The 23507-nt window shown below is 41.2% G+C and overlaps 1 protein-coding gene across 1 annotated transcript in view; it reads left to right on the forward strand.

The window, feature by feature from the left end:
* LOC141128036 (catenin alpha-2-like) overlaps window positions 1–23507 on the forward strand; it is a 603878-nt gene that overhangs the window by 195849 nt on the left and 384522 nt on the right. The window contains exon 2 of the mRNA XM_073615080.1: window positions 15406–15513. Within this exon, the coding sequence (XP_073471181.1) occupies window positions 15412–15513 (102 nt within the window). The 5' untranslated portion in view covers window positions 15406–15411. The remainder of the gene's footprint in view (window positions 1–15405; window positions 15514–23507) is intronic.

Raw genomic sequence — 23507 nt, forward strand, 5'->3', positions numbered from 1 at the left:
ATGAACTGGTGTCTTTTTTCAACCTGACTCACTATATAACTCTGTAACAATAGTTAGAGAAAATAAGACTTATATTCACTTTAACATTACTCTGTAAAGCATAGAGATATTTTGGGACTCAAGAATACAATAGCTTTTACAGCCGTTCTTCACAATACAAGTAGATATTGTCTTTCTAGTTTTATTCTGTGGCTAGGTTATAGACACCGTTAGTTCACTATTCAGAGCTTTTTACGTTCCTGGCCCTTCTGACAAGTGCACCACTAATGTACATTTCAGCGGGTGCCTTGCAATCTGTGCTTATGTTTGCTTCAGCATTTCCAGAACAATACACTCATGGGTACTTCCAGCGGCGCTCAGTAGGTCTATAAGTGTTGTGCTCTGTAACACGAGAGGTGCTGTGCCCCTTTCAGGCCTGATTGCCAGAAATTGGTGTACTTCAGTCATACATGAACATTTGCAATTAACACTGATGTAAGGTGCACAGTCTACCGCATAGGGCCTCTAATTTACCCCCTTGTTCGAATTTCAGAAAGGCAGATCACACAGCACAAAATTATTGGCAAAAGGCAAATGAAGATAAATAAAAGGAAACCTGTAAGGGGAGAAACGTGGACTTGCACAACTTCCTAACAGTATTAGTTGTCTGACCATCATGCTGATCTGCTAACTTCAATACTTTCTAAACCATTGACTCAAAACAAGTTTGTAAGAGGGACTTTGTGGTTAGTTGAATTTGGCGCAAAAGCACAAGTTTTTACCCCTGCTACAGCCCTGCTAGAACACTGTCTCTCCTGTTTAGGCCAAACCCTGTGCCATAGACCTCCACACAACAACCCTCCATTATCTTGTGCCCAGCACCTTGCCATAGACCTCCACATGACAACCCTCCACCATCTTGTGCCTTGCTCCTTGCCATAGACCTCCACATGACAACCTTCCACCATCTTGTGTCCTGCCCCTTGACATGGACCTCCACACAACAACCCCCCCCCACCATCTCGTGCCCTGCTCCTTGCCATAGACCTCCACTTGATAACACTCCACCATCTTGTGCCCTGCTCCTTTTTATAGACTTCCACACGATAACCCTCCGCCATCTTGTGCCCTGCTCCTTACCATGGACCTCCACACCACAACCCTTCACCATCTTGTGCTCTTCTCTTTGCCATGGACCTACACATGACAACCCTCCACAATCTTGTGCCCTGCTCCTAGCCATGGACCACCACACAACAACCTTCCACCATCTTGTGCCCTGCTCCTTGCCATAGACCTAAACACGACAACCTTCCACAATATTGTGCCTTGCTCCTTGTCATGGACCTCCACACCACAACCCTCTGCCATCGTGCGCCGTGCTCCTTGCCATGGACCTCCACAGGACAACCCTCCACCATCTTGTGCCCTGCTCCTTGACATGGACCTGAATATGACAAACCTCCACCATCTTGTGCCCTGCTCCTTGCCATGGACATCCACATGACAACTCTCCTCCATCTTGTGCCCTGCTCCTTGTTATGGACCTCCACCGGACAACCCTCTGCCATCTTGTGCCCTGCTCCTTGCCATAGACCTCCACTTTACATTCCTGGCCATAGACATTTGTATCCTCAAGGAAGGAATGTCCACACATAAAAGTAGTTTTGCTGCACTTTACTGGTGGTGTTCAGGGAACAACATTACAGTCGCATCACAAGGACATCACAGTCAATCACATTTAGTGGATGGTCTGCATTTGTCACACGTGAAAGCATGTGTAACACTTTAGAAGCCATCTCTCTTTTAGTCTCTCCTCTACCAAGGGTCATTAGCATTAATAGGACTTTGCTCTCTGCTGTGACCTCCTTGCTAGGTACAGCTCTCCTTGGAACCCTCTACAGAACACTATCACACAGGGTTCTGCAGCCTAGTCTAAAAGGCTTTTGAAAGCCCCTAAGGGACAGAATGACTACAGCTGGCTTTGCCTATGTACAGGTCAACTCTACCCAGCCTCCTTCCCTGTCAAAGCCCTATATTTGCTGATGACATCTTCATAGGTATGGGGTGCTTGCCCCAAGAGAAAGTGTGCCCCTTTCTACCTGACTTATATATGGGTGCCGACTCACCCCTGACATGTCTGCAGAAGAGCTCAACCTAAAAGGGGCCTAGCACCTGAAGACCATACTTATTGTAAACATACACTATTCTGGTACAGAGTCACCTAGTGGCAATGTAGCTAAATGCACCTGCCTACAAGTAAGCAAGACTTTGCTTGTTGATCAACAAAGTTTGTAAGGCAGCCCATACATTTACCATTTCTTTTTTTGTTCAACCAGTGGGTTGAATAAAAAAAAAGATCTGATACCCCCTTCCACACATTCATTATGGATGGGGGAATCATCCCACTGTGCCATTGTGTTCTGAGACTTCCCTGCCATCAGAATACAATGATCAGTTCTGCCAGCTATAGCTGGCTGCACTTAGCGAGCAGAAAAACCCGGCAGGCTGTTTGTACAGAAGCCGATCAGTAAATCAACTTCTGTACAACCAGGGTGCCCGTACATGGATTGAAATTCAGACAGTCCCTGCTGAATCAGACGAATTTCGATCCATGAATAAGACCAAGCTGTGGTGGCTCACATGGCAATTTTCCGGTGGACACCCTGATTTGTGCTCTTGTAGCGTTTCCTGGATAGTGTTCAGCATCCTCTGATTAATGTTACTTGCTGCCTGGAATTGCTGTGTAGACCACTTTGCTGTGGTGAACATAATGAATAGAGAAATACATAGAAAGCATATTGCGTTTTATCAAAGAGATTGTCTGAAATAAAGAGTGAAATTAAAAAATTCTGAGTTCCTAAAGAGGCTTCAATGCCTATTCACACTATTGCATTGCAGTAATGCATATTGCACGTTACATGTGTTGGTGCAATGTGTGCCATTCATTCTGAATGGCACCTCAACAAACCCTGCTGACAGATGTGCCTTGAAGCATAATGCAGCACATGGCAACACACCAATGTATGTTGCAATGCAGTGCACTGCCAACCAATCTAAGGCCTTATGTACATGGGCAGTCTGCTCTGTCAAAGACAAATCCCAACATTTTCGGCTTCCCAGGAGGCACAGATGCAATATCCAAGCGTCCAGAGCCCGCAGACCTGGAAGATGGAGGAGCTGTTAGGGGTGACAGCACGTCTGCTGGAGGGCTTAGTTTCATAAATCCTTCATAATTTGTTAGTGGTTTACTACCACTTTAGGTAAGTCCTGGAGGTATACATGGAAGGAGTTGATGAGGAAGCTAGAGAGCAGGAAGTCCTGGAAAGAGCAAAGTAGATGGTTTGGGTGATATTTCAAGATGAGATTGGTGATGTACCTGGGGCCAGCTAATGTTTTTATTAGTATTTTGAGTTTTATACGTTGGGCTAGATTTTGATGGGCTACTGCCAGGGGGATGGATCTTATACCTGTGCCCCCTAGGTGCCCAAAAACACTGGGATTTGACATCAACAGGCCAAAACGCTTGTGTACATGTTGTCTTAGGTAGAAAAACCAGCAATCAGCTGGGGAAAAAAAAAAAAAATAACTTGGCCAATACACTCCCTACCCAACAACACCCAGCCAGCTGCAGTTGGAACAGATCTACAGACATATCAATGTTTTCCAATCCCACCATAAATAGCCATTCCCTAACACCTGTAGGTACCTTAACCCTAACGGAGGGTTAAGATAAATGTTTCTATAGGTTGCATACATAAAGTAGACAGGCCAGAATAGTGGAGTTATGGTGTTGTCTTGATTTATATAATAATCTACTAAAGTGGACTATCAATGACTCAGTAAAGGGACCCTGTCACCAGATCAATTATTTTAACAATCTTCCCGTAATATTATATGTGCATTTCTGGTATTTTCTTAATATTATTTACGTGTCTCTCTTGCATATACATCTAAATGACCTGATACTGCTGATAGGTTCTGCCATATTGATTGCAATGCAAGCAGCCCCAGCAGTCTCAAAGCTGTCACTCAAGACATTATATAATGTTCCCCTTTGCTTCTTCCTCAGAAACTACATAAAAGATTATGTAGGGAGGTGAGGGGGAAGGATAAAGGAGCTGAGTCAGCACATACAGTAATTAGACACTCTCAGAAGAGTTGATGGCAATGATATGCAAAGAGAGAGGGGGCTGTGTAAGGGTATTGACTCTTCATGGAGTAGCCACATTTTCTGACTAGTTGAAGTAACCATCAGAAGATGGGTACACTGTAATCATAAAGGGATGGTCATGGTCAACAACAATACTCAGGTAGACCGTGGCATTTAAATGATGCTCAGTTGGCACTAAGGGGCCCAAAGTGTGCCAAGAAAATATCCCCCACACCATTACACCACCAACAACCAACTGTTGATACAAGGCAGGATGGACCTCCTATTGTCCAATTGAGCCTGTGCGAATTGTAGCCTAATTTTTCTGTTCTTAGGTGACAGGAGTGGCACGCGGTGTGGTCTTTTGCTGCTGTAGCCCATCTGCTTCAAGGTTGTATGTTTTGAGCATTCACAGATGGTATTCTGCATACTTTGGTTGTAACGAGTGGTTATTTAAGTTACTGTTGTCATTTTATCATCTTGAACCAGTCTGCCCATTTTCCTAGAGATGGTTGCACGTGAAAATCCCAGTGGATCAGCAGTTTTTGAAATACTCAGACTAGTCCATCTGGCACAAATTACCATGCCACATTCAAAGTCACTTAAATCCCCTTTCTTCCCCATTGAACCTCAGCAAGTTGTCTTCACCATGTCTGGATGCCTAAATGCATTGAGTTGCTGCCATGTGATTGGCTGATTAGCAATTTGTGTTACCAAGCAGTTGAACAGGTATACCTAATAAAGTGGCTGGTGAGTGTATTTTTGGGTACATTTCCCATTACTGCCTATCCTAGAGACACAACAAGAAGATTGAAGAAATCTGCCATGATTGGTGGAGTTCCTTCTTAGACAGTTGTCCTTGGAACAGGTGTCCCCACTGATGCCGTGTACACACGATCAGAATTTCGACCAGCAAAAGACCGAGGAGAGTTTTTCATCGGAAAATGCGACCGTGTGTATGCGCCATCAGTTTTTTGAAGATCTGTTTGAAGAATATTATAGGGATAAAACGGCGCTACCTCAAAAACCTGTATGGCTAAGCATGTACAGGAAACATTATATGAAAAACGTTTTTTATATGTATGTATAAAAACGCTTGTATGTGTGAACGTTTTTCTATATGAAGGGGAATTGTGATGTTGTCACGGATTAGTGAAGGTAGAAACTGACTAAAACATATAGATAAGAGTCAGCATGGGCTTACATGCAGCCTACCAAGAGATATATAAAACCTATAACCAAGCATCTGTCTGCAGCCCATATGTTCCTGATAGGTCAGTGTACTATCTCTAGATCAGGAACTCCAGACAGCATACTCAGTGCATAAAAAACCATATATCAGCACATATATGTTATATCCTGTAAAGAAAAGCAAAGATTTTTCCCCTCATACATCAATAGCATGTATATCTATGTTTCAATACAGAGTCCGTATACTATGGAGATCAGAGCATATTAATGACAGTCCCATGCAGTGTATGTAGCAATCAGGTTGTTCACCAGGTGACTTTCGTGCGTACAGCGTAGGGTGGTGACTTCTGTGACCCCCCTCAAAATGCTCACTCACCAAAGGTAGGAACCCCTGCAGGGGTGTCAGGCCTGTAGTCCTATACAAGGGCTTTTCTGTTCACTGCTGTCATATCTCCAGTTGTGTCCCGGTGGATCTTAATCCTCATGTGTCAAAGAAAAGGAGACTTCCATAGTGTGATAAAGTCTCAAAGGTGTATTTATACTGTCTTGTATGGTATCCACAGTCACTATAAGCAGAAGACGTCAGAGGACGAAGCGCGCACGACGGATCTACGCTTCCCACATCACTTCCTGACAAACCTGTGGGTGGATCAGACATTTGCCCAGCTGATCGCTACTTCCCCCACTTGTACCTGCTTTGCTTACAGTGACTGTGGATACCATACAAGACAGTATCTGAGCATCATCCTCCCCCCAGTGGTCAAGGGAGGAATAGCGGAATACTGTGCTTGGATGTGTTTTTAATCTTTTAAACTTTTTTATATTTTATTTTGGAACATTCTTTATAAATATAATTTTATAAAATAAATACACCTTTGAGACTTTATCACACTATGGAAGTCTCCTTTTCTTTGACACATGAGGATTAAGATCCACCGGGACACAACTGGAGATATGACAGCAGTGAACAGAAAAGCCCTTGTATAGGACTACAGGCCTGACACCCCTGCAGGGGTTCCTACCTTTGGTGAGAGAGGATTTTGAGGGGGTCACAGAAGTCACCACCCTACGCTGTACGCACGAAAGTCACCTGGTGAACAACCTGATTGCTACATACACTGCATGGGACTGTCATTAATATGCTCTGATCTCCATAGTATACGGACTCTGTATTGAAACATAGATATACATGCTATTGATGTATGAGGGGAAAAATCTTTGCTTTTCTTTACAGGATATAACATATATGTGCTGATATATGGTTTTTTATGCACTGAGTATGCTGTCTGGAGTTCCTGATCTAGAGATAGTACACTGACCTATCAGGAACATATGGGCAGACAGATGCTTGGTTATAGGTTTTATATATCTCTTGGTAGGCTGCATGTAAGCCTATGCTGACTCTTATCTATATGTTTTAGTCAGTTTCTACCTTCACTAATCCGTGACAACATCACAATTCCCCTTCATATAGAAAAACGTTCACACATACAAGCGTTTTTATACATACATATAAAAAACGTTTTTCATATAATGTTTCCTGTACATGCTTAGCCATACAGGTTTCTGAGGTAGCGCCGTTTTATCCCTATAATATTCTTCAAACAGATCTTCACTAGACAGGACACCCCTAGGAGTGTCTTTGTTTCAAGGGAGGCAGCAACCTATGTGAATTTACCATATAGACTGATCCTAAGCGCGGTTTTTCTGGTTTAATAGCCATCAGTTTTTTGCTGGCTGAATTCCAGCCAGCAAAAGATTGAGAGCATGCTCTCAGTTTTTCGGTCGGGCAAAGTTCCTATCCGAAAATGCGATCGTCTGTGGCAATTCCGACGCGCAAAATTCCTACGCATGCTCGGAAACAATTTGACGCATGCTCGGAAGCATTGAACTTCATTTTCTCGGCTCGTCGTAGTGTTGTACGTCACCACGTTCTTGATGGTCGTAATTTCAGCAAACTTTTGCGTGACCGTGTGTATGCAAGGCAAACTTGAGCGGAATCCTGACGGAAAAGCCGCCATATCTTTTTCCGATGAGAAGTCCGATCGTGTGTACGCGGCATTACTCCTGTGCTGGGGACAACTCCAAATTTTGCATTTCCCATAACTTTGAGTCTCAATGTCAACGATCACCAGTATGAGTAGAGGGTTGACTCTCCCAAGTGGAGACACAGACCGCAATAAAAACTTGACAGAAGGTCCCCTACTCTATCTCAAACTAGAGCTACCTTTTAAGTTGGTGTTCTTTTTCAGGAATAAGCCCGATAATGGCACCTTCAGTGCTCTGCAACTAGTACAAGACCCAGGAGATACTAAATGACAGCTTACGCCTGAGGCATACTGTATAACACAGGAGTTTTGCTCCCTGACAAAGACTGGGTTTCATTTTATAACATTTTGTGTCTGAGCAGGAGAAGAGTAGAAGAGTTGAGTTTGCAGAGGCTTCTATAATGCCTGTTTGTGTTTTATGCAATTCTCCTGTGCTGAAGCGCTCACATCAGGTGGTGTCAACTTGCCTTTGTTATGAAGTAACACGCTGACCTCACCCAGACAGCTAAATTCTTCGCATCAAGCCCTTGCCTTCTCAGGAGAGCTTCCTAACTCTCGCTAGGTCAAAACAATCAGTCACCTCATTTTTACCATTTAAAATTCTCCATTTTTGTATACGAGGAAACAGAGCGGCCCCAGACGATCACAATGGTGAATCAAGTGATATGAGACAGCATTTCCGTTCCTTTGTTAGGCTACAACCCAACACATAGCCTACCGAGCTTCTAACGGAATCAGCATATTATTGTTTTCATCTTGACTGTGCAGGTCTGAAAGTTTGCTGTGTAGCAATTAAAGGGTTATGCCTAATAAACAAAAAGTAAAATTCATGATTCCAATTAAAGAAAAAAAAAATTGGCATTAAAATGGACATTATCATATGTTTTGATATTTTTGTGTTGCTTGCAGTCTCTTTGCCCTTAGGATGCCTTAATAGCAGATAAATACAGTATTTACTCCACATAAAAGCTGAAGTGTAATCAGCTTATATGTTGCCTTCCCTGGTTCTCTTCTGTAGTGCTTAACCCCAAAAAATCCACTGATATTTGGATTCCCCTTTTCATGGTATTAGCGACCCTCTAGGCAGGAACACACTTTCTGGTACACCAAAGGCTGAAAGAAGAGTTGCTTATTTGAGCAACATCCCCAGCAGAGTAGAACAACATTACTCTGCTGGGGGTGGTAAACTAGTGGCAAGAAACAGATACACCAATAACCCAATAAGAAATACAAGAAGGGGCTTTAAAAAACAGTCCCTACTAATCCTCTCCCACTGGCCAGTGGTTAAAATCAGCTGTTTGCCAGCGTTAGGGCCCAAAAGTCTAAACTCGAGTTCTCTAAACAGTGTTTTGTAATTCCAACAAGAAAGGGGACAAAGGACAAATCCCTGGGGGGGGGGGGGTCTCGGAAAGGGGTAGTGCTTACATTTTAAAGAGTAATATAACTAAAAAGGTGTCGATGGATACAAGGGGCAGGTGGTTTCTTATGGTCTTTGGGGGTGGTGGCAGAAGTCTTGAACATAGTAACCGATGTAACAACAGAGGTCCCAAATCTAGATGCCTTCTCTCCTAGCACACTGAGCCTTGCAGTCCCACAGCAAATTGCCTCTGTATGCCACAGCATAAGCAGAACCTTACACAGGCTAGGAAACAGGGACACATTCTCTCACAAATCATGGGACACAATCCTCCACCCGCAGCCTCAATCGGTCCCTCCGCCCTAGGGCATAATCCTCCCATTGTACACACACAGCAGTCCCCTTAGCCACAGCAGTTTAACTCCCTTCAGCTACACATGGGGACTAGTATCTCTCTGCAGCACCAGAAGATTCGGATAGCACAACTCATTCCTTTGACTATCTTCATGCGAGACTGCCCCCTGTAAACCAGGCTTTCCCCCTTAAACACACAGTTCTCCTGGGACTCGTAGTCCCACACAGTCCTTCCTCATCAGGGCTGCCTGGAGGGGACTAAACTCCCCACAAGTCCCTGCAGTTCCAATCATTCATGGGCAAGCCCCCTCCAGCCCCTCCTGCTACCAGTCATAGCCCTTTTGTTGTCAGGCTGTGGGTGGGGCTTGTACTCCAGTGGCCATTTTCAGAGTCCTTCTTCCCTCTCCTATGACCCAGCTGCTCTGTACACTCTCGGCCGAGGAGCGGGAATGATGACAAACGCAGCAGCATGGAGAATTGTTAGTACCTAGCGTCATGCACTGCTAGCTGGCTACTGTCCTTTTTTCCCTATCATCAACATGCTAATGATATTTTTAAAATAAATATTTTTGTTTACATTATATAACTTATATTATACTCAGTGACATTATCGCTGGGTCTCTGTGCTTCTCTAGGCATTACAGATAGCCCATGGCTGGTTGGGGGAGGAGGGGCTCTCAAGCTGACTCTTGGGAGGTGCAACTATCAAATGATTGATGGATGTCAGTCTGTAGCAGTGAGTGTTCCTAAGCAGGCTGCTTTTGCATGCATACTGCTCGCGGTAACACCCATATGTGATTCTGAATCTCCATGAATACGAAAACTAATATTCAAAAGATAAAAGTTGTGGATCAGGGGCAGTTAGGCTAGGGAGGAAATCGCTATATAACGAAATAAAAAATAATTAAAAAAAAAAAGTTAGCTTTATGAACAAATGGCACTGAGGCCCTTACTGCTGGTGATATCCTTACTTGCTTTCATGAGTTTTACACCAATATGTATAATACCACTCTTACATATACTAGTCAAGATATAGATATATACCTGGAAGATTTGCAGTGTCCAACTCTGACACAAGAACAAGTATTGGTACTAGATGCTGATATCACACAGAAGATGATATTAGAGAAGCAGTGGCATCCTTAAGAGCTGGAAAGGCGTTCCCCTGGAGGTTTACTGTAGATACTTGGACATCATGGCACCAATTCTAACACAGATCTTTTCCAAGGCATTTCAAGAGGGTAGACTGTCGCCATCTATGTTTTCAGCCACAGTAGTACTCTTACCCAAACCTGACAAAGATCTCATTGACTGTGCTTCTTACCGTGAAATTTCTTTACTCAATATATACTATAAAATTCTTGCTCAATTACTGCCAAAAGTCTTAATTCGGTAATTCTTAAAATAATTCACCTGGATCAAACTGGCTTTATGCCTGGAAAGTCCACGTCTATTAATATTGGTAGGACGCAGATGATTGTACAACTTAGAGAATACTTACCTGAGTCTAGTGTGCTAGCGTTGTTGGACACGGCTAAAGCCTTTGATTCTGTAGAATGGCCTTTCTTGCTGCCTGCACTGCGGTCCTTAGGATTTGGGGAGAAATTTTAGAAATAGCTCGCGTGCATCCTCTATGCAAAACCAATGTCCGAATTATTGGTTATCGGTTTACTGTCCTGATCAGTACCACTTCATAGAGGCAACCAACAGGGTTGTCCCTTGTCTCCATTTCTGTTTGCGGTGGCAATTGAGACATTGACAATACGATTCCGACAGTCTGCTCTTATTAGAGGCATACCTTTAGGTGATAGGTCTGACACAATTGGCTTATATGCAGATGATCTTATTTTATATTTGCAAGATGCAGCAATGCAGAACATTGATAATTATGGGGCTTATTCTGGCCTTAAAATTAATTGGCAGAAATCAGCTCTGATGCCTCTCTAACCCCAACAGTATGCCTGAAATGCAGCTATTAGTCCCCTCAAGGTTGTCTCTTCCTTTAAATATTTAGGGATGATTATTACGTTATCAACAACAGAAGTTTTAAAGGTTAACTTGGACCCTGTACTTCAAGGGATTAGACCTAAACTTAACGTTTGGGCTAAACTCCCTTTGTCGGTGGCAGGCAGAATCAATCTGATAAAGATGATTCTTCTCTCCAAATGCTTATATGTAACCTCTCATGTACCGAGGGTGGCACCTAAGTAATTTTTCAAAACTCTAGATACAATGTTCACTTCTTTTAAATGGGCGAATAATAGATGAAAACTAAAACTTTCTGTTCTGCAGCTGCCCAAGGCTGAAGCTGGTATGGCACTCCCTAATTTGCACTAGTACTGCCTAGCAGGGCAATTGCTCCATTTGATTGGTGCCTGTCACTCCAGCAATAGTGGAGTCGCATCTAGCTCATGTTCTGTACCTAAAACACTTGCTAATAGCTTTGGAGACTCCCCTGAATGTATTGAGAAGGGTTTGATTACATGGTTTGGAGGGAGGTTAAACATCTGGACAGGTTTGATATTACGGTAATCTAGAACTGCCTCTTTGGCATAACCCCATGTTCTCTCATATGTTAAAGTTCACAGATCACTCTTTCTGGGAAAATAGGGGTCTAGTCATATTAAATGGTGTTTATGCTAGAAATGTTCTGGCCTCCTTTACTGAACTACAAAGAAAGCATGCACTCCCTCGGACAGAATTTTATAGGTATCTCCAGCTTCGCCATGTTTTAAAAACCCAATTTGGTGTTACTGGTACTACGTTTTCAGATTACCCATTGATAGGTCTATTGTGTCCTAAGGGTTTGATCTCTACTGTCTACTCTCATCTTTTAGCTACCTCAATCAATAAAACTCCTTTGGCAGTTTGTGCTAAGTGGCAAACACTCATACCTGAACTGCTGGATGAAGATTGGGAGGAGGCGTGCTCCTCTAATTTAACTGTCTCACTGGCTATCAATAACAAACGTATTCAAACGTATTCAATCATATACAGTTGTGCTCATAAGTTTACCCTGGCAGAATTTATGATTTCTTGGCCATTTTTCAGAGAATATGAATGATAACACAAAAACTTTTCTTTCAGGCATGGTTAGTGTTTGGCTGAAGCCATTTATTATCAATCAACTGTGTTTACTCTTTTTAAATCATAATGAGAGCAGAAACTACCCAAATGACCTTGATCAAACATTTACATACCCTGGTGATTTTGGCCTGATAACATGCACACAATTTGACACAAAGGGGTTTGAATGGCTATTAAAGGTAACCATCCTTACCTGTAATCTCTTTGTTTGTAATTAATGTGTGTGTATAAAAAGTCAATGAGTTTCTGGACTCCTGACAGACCCTTGCATCTTTCATCCAGTGCTGCACTAACGTTTCTGGATTCTGAGTCATGGGGAAAGCAAAAGAATTGTCAAAGGATCTGTAGGAAAAGGTAGTTGAACTGCATAAAACAGTAAAGAGATATAAAAAGATATCCAAGGAATTGAGAATGCCAATCAGCAGTGTTCAAACTCTAATCAAGAAGTGGAACATGAAGAGTTCTGTTGAAACCAAACCACGGTCAGGTAGACCAACTAAAATATCAGCCACAACTGCCATGCAAAGAAAATAAACACAAATAACTTCAGGTGAAATACAGGACTCTCTGAAAACATGTGGTGTAGCTGTTTCAAGATGCACAATAAGGAGGCTCTTGAAGAAAGATGGGCTGCAGGGTTGAGTTGCCAGAAGAAAGCCATTACTATGGAAATGCCACAAAGTATCCCGCTTACAATGCGCCAAACAGCACAGAGAAAAGCTTCAAACCTTCTGGCACAAAGTCATTTGTGGTGATGAGACCAAAATTGAGCTTTTTGGCCACAACCGTAAAACGCTACATTTGGAGAGGAGTCAACAAGGCCTATGGTGAAAGGTACATCATTCCTGCTGTGAAACATTGAGGTGGATCACTGATGTTTTGGGGATGTGTGAGCTACAAAGACACAGGAAATTTGGTCAAAATTGATGGCAATATGAATGCAGTATGTTATCAAATAATACTGGAGGAACATTTGCATTCATCAGCCAGGAAGCTGTGCATGGGATGTACTTGGACATTTCAACATGACAATGATCCAAAACACAAGGCCAAGTCGACCTGTCATTGGTTACAGCAGAATAAAGTGAAAGTTCTGGAGTGATCTCTCAGTCTCCTGACCTCAATATCATTGAGCCACTCTGGGGAGATCTCAAACGTGCAGTTCATGCAAGACAGCCCAAGAATTTACAGTAACTGGAGGCTTTTTTCCAAGAGGAATGGGCAGCTTTACCATCTGAGAATATAAAGAGCCTCATTCACAAATACCACAAAAGACTTCAAGCTGTCATTGATATTAAAGGGGGCAATACACGGTATTAGGAATTGGGGTATGTAAACTTTTGTTTAGGATCATTTGGGTAGTTTCTACTGTCATTATGATTCAAAAAAATAAACACAGTTGGTTGATAATAAATGGCTTCAGTCAAACACTAACCATGAGTGAAAGAAAAGTGTTTTTGTTATCATTCATATTCTCTGAAAAATGGCCAAGAAATCATAAATTCTGCCAGGGTATGTAAACTTATGAGCACAACTGTATATTGCATCAGTCATATTTAACCCGGTAAGACTGTATGCTATGTATCGTATCAACGTCTGGGTGCACTAGATGCACCTACAGTATCAAAGTGCAGATTGTATTCATGTAATATGGTTGTGTCCTGTTATAGTTGGCTATTGGAAAAGAGTAATTGCCATATTGTCTCAAATTCTTTCTATTTCAGTGCCATGTACTCCATAGATATGTTTGCTGAGTATATTAGACGAGGAACAATGGCCAAAATATACTAGAGTATTGCTGAGGGAAACACTGTTTTTGTCCCGTAAGTCTGCTCCTCCATCTACCCATCAATGGATTCAGATGGTGAACCAGAGCACAGAGGTTGACCTAACAAATATAAAAAGATGTGGGAACCTTGGTGTTCGTCTACTCTCGCCACTACTACTATATGAGGTGTTCATAATATATACTTAACCTATATGTTAAGATGTGATTGTACCTGTGTACTTTATATAGAATTACTATGTATCCAATCTCTCTTTTCTTGGCTACAGAGCAATTTCTCACTATTTCTCTCTACGAGGACTCTGGATTTTATATATGTATATGTTCTGTATTTGTGTACTGAATTTTGTATGTAATATGCTCATGTTGAGCATATTGGTTATTGTACCAAACTGTCTTCTTGTTTGCATCTTTGTCAATAAAAGGAGTTAAAAAAAAAAGTAGCTTCTCAAAGCTCTTTACAAAGAAAACAAAGACACAAGAAATACACAGGATAAAGTAAAGAAAAAAGGGACAATTACATGAAAGCTTGTCCAAAGAAAAATGTTTTATACATTTGATTTGAATGAGTTTAGAGAAGATGACTCTCTGATGTTCTTTGGAAGTGAATTGCAGAGTTTTGGTGCATAGCGGGAGAAGGTTCTGTCTCCCTTTGAGTGTAGGTGAATAGGGGGGATCAGAATTTGAGGAGCGGAAATTATGGGGGGGGGGGAGTAAGTTGATATAGGTTCAGACAGATAATTGAGTGCCAAGCCATGAAGAGCCTTATAGGTGAGCAAGAGGATCTTAAAGTCTATACAAAACCTGATGGATAGCCAGTACAATGACTACTGGATAGGGGTAATATGATCACTTGTACCAGACGTAGTCAGGATACTGGCTGCAGAATTTTGTACATACAGTATTGTAGTGGAATAATAGTGGATTTAGGTACACCAGCGAGTAGAGCATTGCAGTAGTCAAGTTGGGAGAACATAAATGTATGGATCAGCTTTGTGGACCATTCAAATTTTTATATGATGCTGCATGTCCTTCAGATCATTTTGACTTTTTACTGACTGTTCTGATTTGCGTGACTGTTGGGGGTTAGTGACAGAAAAAGCACTAAAACCTAAGACTGCCATCCAGCTGGTATTTTCAGAAGGAAGTAAGCAGTGGTAGTATCTATGTATCTCTAATTATAGATTTTCAGCAAGTTTATATGTTTTCTGTAGTGTCTATCAATATATATATTGCTCCTTATGGTTAAATAAATCTACCCCTATGTTCCCTGGACCTGCTCCAAGACCTTCTGGTTTCTAAACATCCAGTGGGGTACAAACCAATGTTCTGTATAAAGCCAATTTTTAGATATTATGTAATTGAGCTCTAGTTCATTTACTAGATGTTTATTGTGATTATAATATGCATAGTATGGATTTTTACAAATTTTTATATTGTATGTTTTCAGAAAAAAATGACATCAGCAACATCACCAATCATTCTGAAATGGGACCCTAAAAGTTTGGAAATCCGAACTCTCACTGTGGAGGGGCTTCTGGAACCCCTGGTGACCCAGGTAAGACAAGTAAAAGTCAATGTTTGGTTGACAGACAATGTTTGGTTAAAGTTAAAGCCCAAGTCGGGCCATGGGGAAAAAATAGAACCTCTGTCATGTTTTAAATGCTGTCTTTGTTGACATTTGGAATGTTCTGTCTCACTTTCCATTCTGCCTGACATCCCTCAACTGGATAAGAAGTAAAAAGAAGTTTGCCAAAAGGGAATAAAAGAGCAGCAGAATATAAGTTCTAGTGATCCTTACGGTGCTTACTTCCTGGTGTGTCTGACATTCATCAGTTAGAAAATACTTTTTTCCACACAAGGATCTAAAAATCATACAAAAAAAAATGGCAGAAGATGGGATTTCACATTGTGACTTTTTATGTGCTGCTCAAGCTTTTGAAGCAACTGTTGATAAATGGTTTTCTTTGGATAATTCTGTTATTGTTGGAGGATGTATTGATCAGATATCAGGGCAGAAATTGGGTTTTCCAGCCGACAGACTCTTATCTCTGAAGCCCAGCTTAAGTAGTAATCATTCTCTATGTTCGCAGTGCACTATATCAAACGCTTTAGGTATGTCAGATCATAACAGCAAGACCCGTAATTTTGATATTTGTGCGTGTAAATGATATTGATCACCTGTCTGGTAGTGATGGGATTTTCCCTCCTGAGTATAAAGCTGTGTTGATCTAGATGGATGAGGTGGAAAATTAAGTCAGTAAGTTTGTAGTCAATATGTAGAACTGAGATAGGTCTTAACCACTGGAACAGAAATTCAGTTTTCTCACCAGGCTGATGGGTTTAGTCTCCTTCATTGTTAGAAGTTCGGTTATTAGGAAAGTCTTGCATTAAAATCTCCATTCCTTTAAACCAAGTTGGGTTGTCAGGAAATCTTAGATAGAGTCTCTGTTCCTTCAAACTGTATTTGGTTATCAAGAAAGACTTGGATTCAAGTCTCTGTTCCTTCAGACTAAGTTTGGCTGCCAGGAAAATCATGGCTTAGAGTCTCCGTTGCTTCAAACTATGATTATTAGGTAATTCTAGGATTAGAGATTCTGTTCCTTCAAAGTGTGTTTAGTCATCAAGAAAGACTTGGATTCAAATCTCTGTTCCTTCGGAATTGGAATTAAAGTCTCTGTTCCTTCAGACTAAGTCTGGTTATCAGGAAAGTCGTGGATTGGAGTTACCGTTCCTGCAAACTTTGGTTATCAAAATGTTTTGGATTAGAGCCTCTGTTCCTACAAACCATGTTTGGTTATCAAGAAAGTCTTGGATTAGAGTCTCTGGTCCTTTGAAATAAATGTGTCTTAAGAGTATTCCTTCACTCTGTTTGGTTGTTTGTAAAATCTTTGTTACAAATCCAACTTTTTTCAATAAGGGATTTTTACTCTTAAGTGCTATTTAATTTTCAGCACAGTTACAACCAACCACTGTCTATCTTCTACTGGTCTGACTTCAACCAAGTGAATTCTGTCTGGTTGCTATCTGTTACTGCACTTAAAAATAAGAAGTGAGTTAAATAAGTCCATCTGTTCTCTCAACTAAAAGACAGTTGAGGTGGTTCACCTCAATTTGGATAGAGCAAGGAAGGGTTATACCCCTGCCAGAATTTTTTTTGCCATCTGTGTCTCATTGCTGAGATTTCCCTTAGTTTATGCCCCATAGCCAAACAGCCCATAAGAGGAAATGCCTGCAAATCAAGGGATTTCTTTGAGGACCCCCTGGTCACCAGAACTAGTTTTCCGATTGGAGGATTTCCACTCTATTACTTTTTTGGGGACAACCCAAAATGTGTGTTTTCTTATACCTTCACCTTCAATGATAACGTTAAACAGGACAAATAGAAAGAGTGAATCTCCTTAACGGGGACACAGACATCAATAAAAACTGACAAAGTCTTCAAATCCCTCTGTACTTTATCCAAAACTAAAAAAGAAATTGCCTTTAGTGTACTTTAATGCTCACCAAAAATGGAGAAAGCACCAGGACCATATCTGCCAGCTTAACTGCTGGGCATTTCCCAAGCAAGGCTTGAGTCCGTGGGTGCCCAAAAGGGAAATCTACAAAGGACTTTGTCGGCTGCCCCTGACATTCTACTAAACTCAAATGATAACAATGGTCATTAATACTGATATTAATTGAATAATTTAAAATTTAAAACAAAATTGCATTTATCTGTAAAGTGTTCCTGTTACTAACACTCAGAGGAGGTAATTGTATCCTGTGCTGAAGTAAGAGAACATAGCCTCTTGGTAACTAATTTAATAAATGTTTAAAGTGCATCTTTGCATTAGTAATGACCAGAATTATATGAAGGAGAATATGAGAGGAAGATAATGTGCTTCAGATGATGATTTGTTTTATTATGTTATGCTAAATTTAAGGCCTACTCTAATCCTATGTGCTCCCATATTGTTTTCCTGTTAAACTGGCAACACTACAAGTCTTGTCACAAGGCACTTTGAAACATCACTGTGCCACCAAACTCTTCCAAATCCTAACCTTTTTACATACATAATGGGTGGAACTCTTTTAGCACATGCCAGGATTTACAGAAATAATTCCAAAATGTCTTCATAATAAAAATTATAAAAGTCAGCAATTGCTACCCACTTTATGTAAAACATATCTTCCATTTAACCACTTCAGCCTCGGAAGATTTTACCCCCTTCCTGACCAGAGCACTTTTTGCGATTCGGCATTGCGTCATTTTACCTGACAATTGCGCGGCCGTGCGACGTTATACCAAAACAAAATTGATGTCCTTTTTTTCCCACAAATAGAGCTTTCTTTTTGGTGGTATTTGATCACCTCTGTGGTTTTTATTTTTTTGCGCTATAAACAAAAAAAGAGCGACAATTTTGAAAAAAAAGCAATATGTTTTACTTTTTGCTATACTAAATATCTTCCAAAAATATATAAAATTATTTTTTCCTCAGTTTAGGCCAATATATATTCTTCTACATTTGTTTTATGGCATTTTTATTATAGTTTATTTTTTTATTAGCAATGGCGGCGATCTGCAATTTTTATTGTAACTGCGACATTATGGCGGGCACATCGGGCACTTTTGGCACTATTTTGGGACCATTGTCATTTATACAGTGATTAGTGCTATAAAAATGCACTGATTACTGTGTAAATGACACTGGCGGGGAAGGGGTTAAACACTAGGGGTGATCAAGGGGTTAAGTGTGTCCTAGAAACCGATTCTAACTGTGGGGGGGTGGGCTACCACTGACATGACAGCGATCACTGCTCCCAAAAACAGGCAGCAGTAGATCCCTGTCATGTCACTAGGCAGAACGGGGAAATGCCTTGTTCACATAGGCATCTCCCCATTCTGCGGCCCTGTGACACGATCGCGGGACATCGAGTCCACGGGTCCCACGGGCACGGTCAAGCTGTACGCAGCGGGTGCCGGCTAGCCCCGCCAATTAAAGGGGATGTACAGGTATGCCCATTTGCCCACCGCTGCCATTGTGCCAATGTATATCGGTGTGCAGCAGTTGGCAAGTGGTTAAAAAAAAAGTTTCTATGACAAACTGGTAAAATCCATTTATCAACTGTATAACATTTGAAGAACAGATCAACGCATTCTCTATGTCGGTGTCTCTCAACTATAGTCCTCAAGGTGCCCCAAAAGGTTATGTTTTCAGGCTTTTCATTAGTTTGCACAGGTGATTTGATTAGTTTCACTGCCTTAGTGATTACCATAGTCGTTTCATCTAAGGGAAATCCTGAAAACATGGCCTGTTGGGGTGCCTTGAGGACTGGAGTTGAGAAACACTGCTCTATATTTTATTATAATTAGGAATAATAATGGAGGAGATAACTTATAGCTGCCAAGGAACAGCCATCTCTTAAGTCATATGACTAGAAGTAAGTGAAATATGGTTGGGTATGAGATTGCACTTTGCACAATGTTATTGCATGTCTCCCAACTTTCTGAGATAGGAAATAGAGACACATTATAGCACAAAGTGTGGAGGCCAAGGACAGTCCCAATATATGTGGACCAGGAATAATGTATACAAAAACAATTTTAATTGTTAACATTTTTTCGCCACTACTTTTCCATTATACTGTCTTTCAAAACATCAATTTGATTACTTTGGAGAAACCTTTCTCAACCCTTGAAATTATTTTAGGTCTCAGAGAACCCATTCTAAAACCAATTTATTGGGGATCAAGGGGAAAAATATCCCTTACATTGGTGGCCAGTGGGAAGAAAGCCCCTTGTGGTGGTCATAATTTCACCCTTAGGGCTCATTTACACTTGCTTCAGCTTTAACACACATTAACGGCTAGTTTACACTTGCTTCAAAACACGGCTTCGGACATGCTTTGTTAAAACTCTTTGAACGCCAGTTAAAGCCTCTTTCACTAAATAAAATGGTTAACTTATAGTCCTGTTTACACCGTCAAACATTATACCCCATGTTGCTTTAGTTGCTGTCTTTAAAGCCTCCATAGAAGTCTATGGCAAAGCTCACTTGAAGCGCCACTGAAGCCCCACCGAAGCCTCATCGAAGCCCCACAAGGCCTCACCAAAGGCTCATCGAAGCTCCACCAAAGCCTCATCGAAGCCTCATCGAAGGACCGAGCAAAAGCAAGGTGTAAATAGGACTGTAAGCTAACGATTTTATTTAGTGACAGGAGCTTTGACTGGCTTTTAGAGAGCTTTAACAAAGCATGTCCAAAGCCATAGTTTGAAGCAAGTGTAAACTAGCCCTTAGAGACAGTTAAAATGATCATTGCTGTCAGGCTCTGCCATATGATATTGGGCCCAGACCTACGCAGGCACCATCAAAGGGGAAGTCAATTAGCCACAATTCAGTGAGCCCCTAATAATCTGGAGGACCCTAGGGTTCCATGGAAACGCGGTTGAGCATGGGCGCTTCAGAGGTTGGATAAAAGATTTAGATCTATATTCTATGTTTTTAATTAAATAGCACATTACTGTATCTTATGGAGGTCTATTTATCAGACCAAAAAGAAAAATACAATTTTGACAAGTGACAGAGGGTTTGAAAAGAAGACAATCCCTCCAGATCAGCTCGGAGCTATGTCAAATAATTTTCAGAATAATCATATGCCTGTACCGTATGTGTTTATCAGCAAATCATCAGGCAAAGCAAATTTTAGACCTCACTTTCAATTGTTTCGGTACAATCTAGTTAAGTGGGAAGTGCATTGGCTTAAGCAGCCTAATTGTGAAATATTCTGCTTGTAACTGCAGAGATGAATATCACTGAGGTTTCTATGAATTGTGATCGGATTCATCTGTTTCAGAATGAATCGCTATTTATGTGTGTTGGCTGCTTTTATGGTAACATCTGCTTCCCATCTTTTATAGCTTGTATTTGCCAATATGATAAATGCTGGGCACCCTCTCTTGTGTCAAACCATATAGGGCTTAAAGAGCTTTTCTACTGTCAGACTGAAAGTGGAAAACCTGCCCATGTGCCCCCTCGCTGATCAGCTGCCTCCCTGCTCACAAACCCTGCCAATCATCTGTTCTAACAGCACCATGGAGAAGTTCCGAAGCCAACAAAGCTCGAAGCTGCTCAGTTTTCTCCAGCTTTCTACAGCCCAGCCATGTAATCCTTTTGTTCTTAAATAGATTTGTAAGGCCAGGGTGCACTTTCCTGTCTAAGAACCCACCAGGTGTCTGAAGAAGGGCTGCTTTGTGCTGTTTAAATGACTTTTTTTTTTTGGTTGAGGAAATCTCATCCTGTAGGGATTAGCTCCATTTGCTTGTATTCTTGCAGTTCGTCCAAGGAGCCTGATTTGGAGAATATTGAAATACTTTTGCTAATACAGTTCAAGGAAAAAATAATACAATACTGAGCTTTATAAATAGGCATATGCACATGTCATCTGTGTCATATGTATATAACTTTGTATGCAATTCCAATAGGAATACAGAGATCACAGGCACAATTTAAAGAGCTAATCAGTGTGGCCCTGTGCCATGTGATCACAGTGAACCCGTCACGACAGTCGCAAATGAAAACACAAATTGTAAACAAACCCTCCCCTTCCGCCACTACCGCTGATCTTCTGCACCAGACACTCTGCCATGGGCAGCAGCAGTACCAGTACCAGCACCATGCTATCCACAGTGCCCACAGGCATCAAGGGGAAAACCAGAGCTCAAATGCTGGAAAAAGGGAGAACCAAGCAGGCATGGGTTTATGACAGGGCAGGTTGCCATGCTGTTGAAGACACTGGCTTGTTTTTTGTCTATCATGTAGCATGGAAGTTAGGGATATTGTTTGATTTAGTATTCCTATGTATATACATTTTTTGATCACGTACGCTTTAAAAGATATCTTTTGGCTGAGTGTTTATTTTGCATACTAATTGATGTTGATTGGTAGTGTACCTGTGACTGGAGAGGGGGTCTGTGTTTGGTTGTTCAGGTTTATGGGGGGTATCTGCTTTCCAAAAAGTGATGATTTTTGGGGGTGTTTGTAGTCTCCTGGAATTTTATGGCCTTAAGAAATGTGATAGGCTGTCAAAATATCAAGTATTTTTTTTTTTTTCCAACATTTTCAGCTTTCCTTCCTTTAGTGAAAAATAAAAAAAACATCAAATGAAAGTTCTATCTGTCTCAAAAAAAGTATGTAAAATTAATTGAGTATGGTGTTGCGTGACTGAGTTGTCAGTCAAACTATCACAGCTTTGAAAAAAGGGCCTGGTAATGGGTTTATAAAGGATAGAACTCAAGTGGTTAATGTGTTTTAATCACTCCTGCAGTACCTGCCTAACAGCGTCTATATGCTTGCTGTGCCTCCTATCCAGGTATTACAACTTACCTACAGTCAGTACCTTCAGCTAAGAAGTCAATCAGTAACACTTCCTGCATACAAATACCTCTCTACGCTGCAGTTGAGCTCATGGACCAAAGCTGGAGAATGCCTCTGGACATTGTCTGATAGGTATTTGCGGTGGTGACATAGATACATTAGGCTACAGAGGAGGACAAGGATTGAATACAGATTAATGTACTGTATACTTAGCATTTTTCTCCTCTTAAAGGCCAAACATCCTCAGACATGCCCCGATCCCACTAAATAAGGTGACTTTGTCAGGAAAAATTACCCAGACATTGATCTGAATTAGGTTGCCTGAAAATGATGAAGATACCAAGTAAAGGTCAATGTTATTTATATATACTCAAGGTATGTATTAGTGGTGTGAGACACCATTCCATTAGCTTGTTATCTTGGCTCCGTCACAGGCGGTGCAGTTTAACACAATAATCTATATTGACAGGGAAGGATGGTTTGGGTGAGCAGATATTGAGGAAATGCTACGCATGGCTGATTTCTAGCAGTGGAAAACACAATTATCTTTTTAATGACCGCGCGGTAATTAACCACTTCTTAACTAGAAGTAAACCATATAACACAGGGCTCAGATAAAAAAAGATGCTGGCCTCTTTTTCCATCCTGATTATACAGTTGATATGATACATAAGTCCTGTGTGTAGACGTTATTAGCAAATTGCATCAAGCTTTTCCTTTTCTACTCTCTTTTATGTTGACTAGTGTTGCCTGTTAGAGGGTATTTAGGGACTCTTTGATTATATGCGGGAGACCTTAGAGTTGGTCGATTAGATGAATTTTTCTCCAATCATGAAGAGTAGAGACCAGATCATTCCAAGAGCAAACCAACCAATTAATAAAAGAATACCAAAGCGTAAAACTTACTATATATTAAAGATTCCTGGCACTCGAGGACCAGGCTTAGCCACCCTAATAGATGCAAGGATCACATATGGGTAGTCCAGGCTCGCAAACCCTAATGGGAGCAATTATGCAGCCAACAGTGAATTAGTAATAAAGCATGCTAAAAAGACAGCTCATATAAATCACAAGGCCAAACCTTATGTGCTCCATGCTCCATTGGGTTCTCCCTGATGGTCCGGTGCCCACCCAGGGGGTTTAATGCATGTTGGTGCTTGGATGCTGAGGTATGACCCATTTAAAGAGTGCACTG

This window comes from Aquarana catesbeiana, linkage group LG01 (assembly GCF_042186555.1).
Source record: "Aquarana catesbeiana isolate 2022-GZ linkage group LG01, ASM4218655v1, whole genome shotgun sequence".
NCBI lineage: Eukaryota > Metazoa > Chordata > Amphibia > Anura > Ranidae > Aquarana > Aquarana catesbeiana.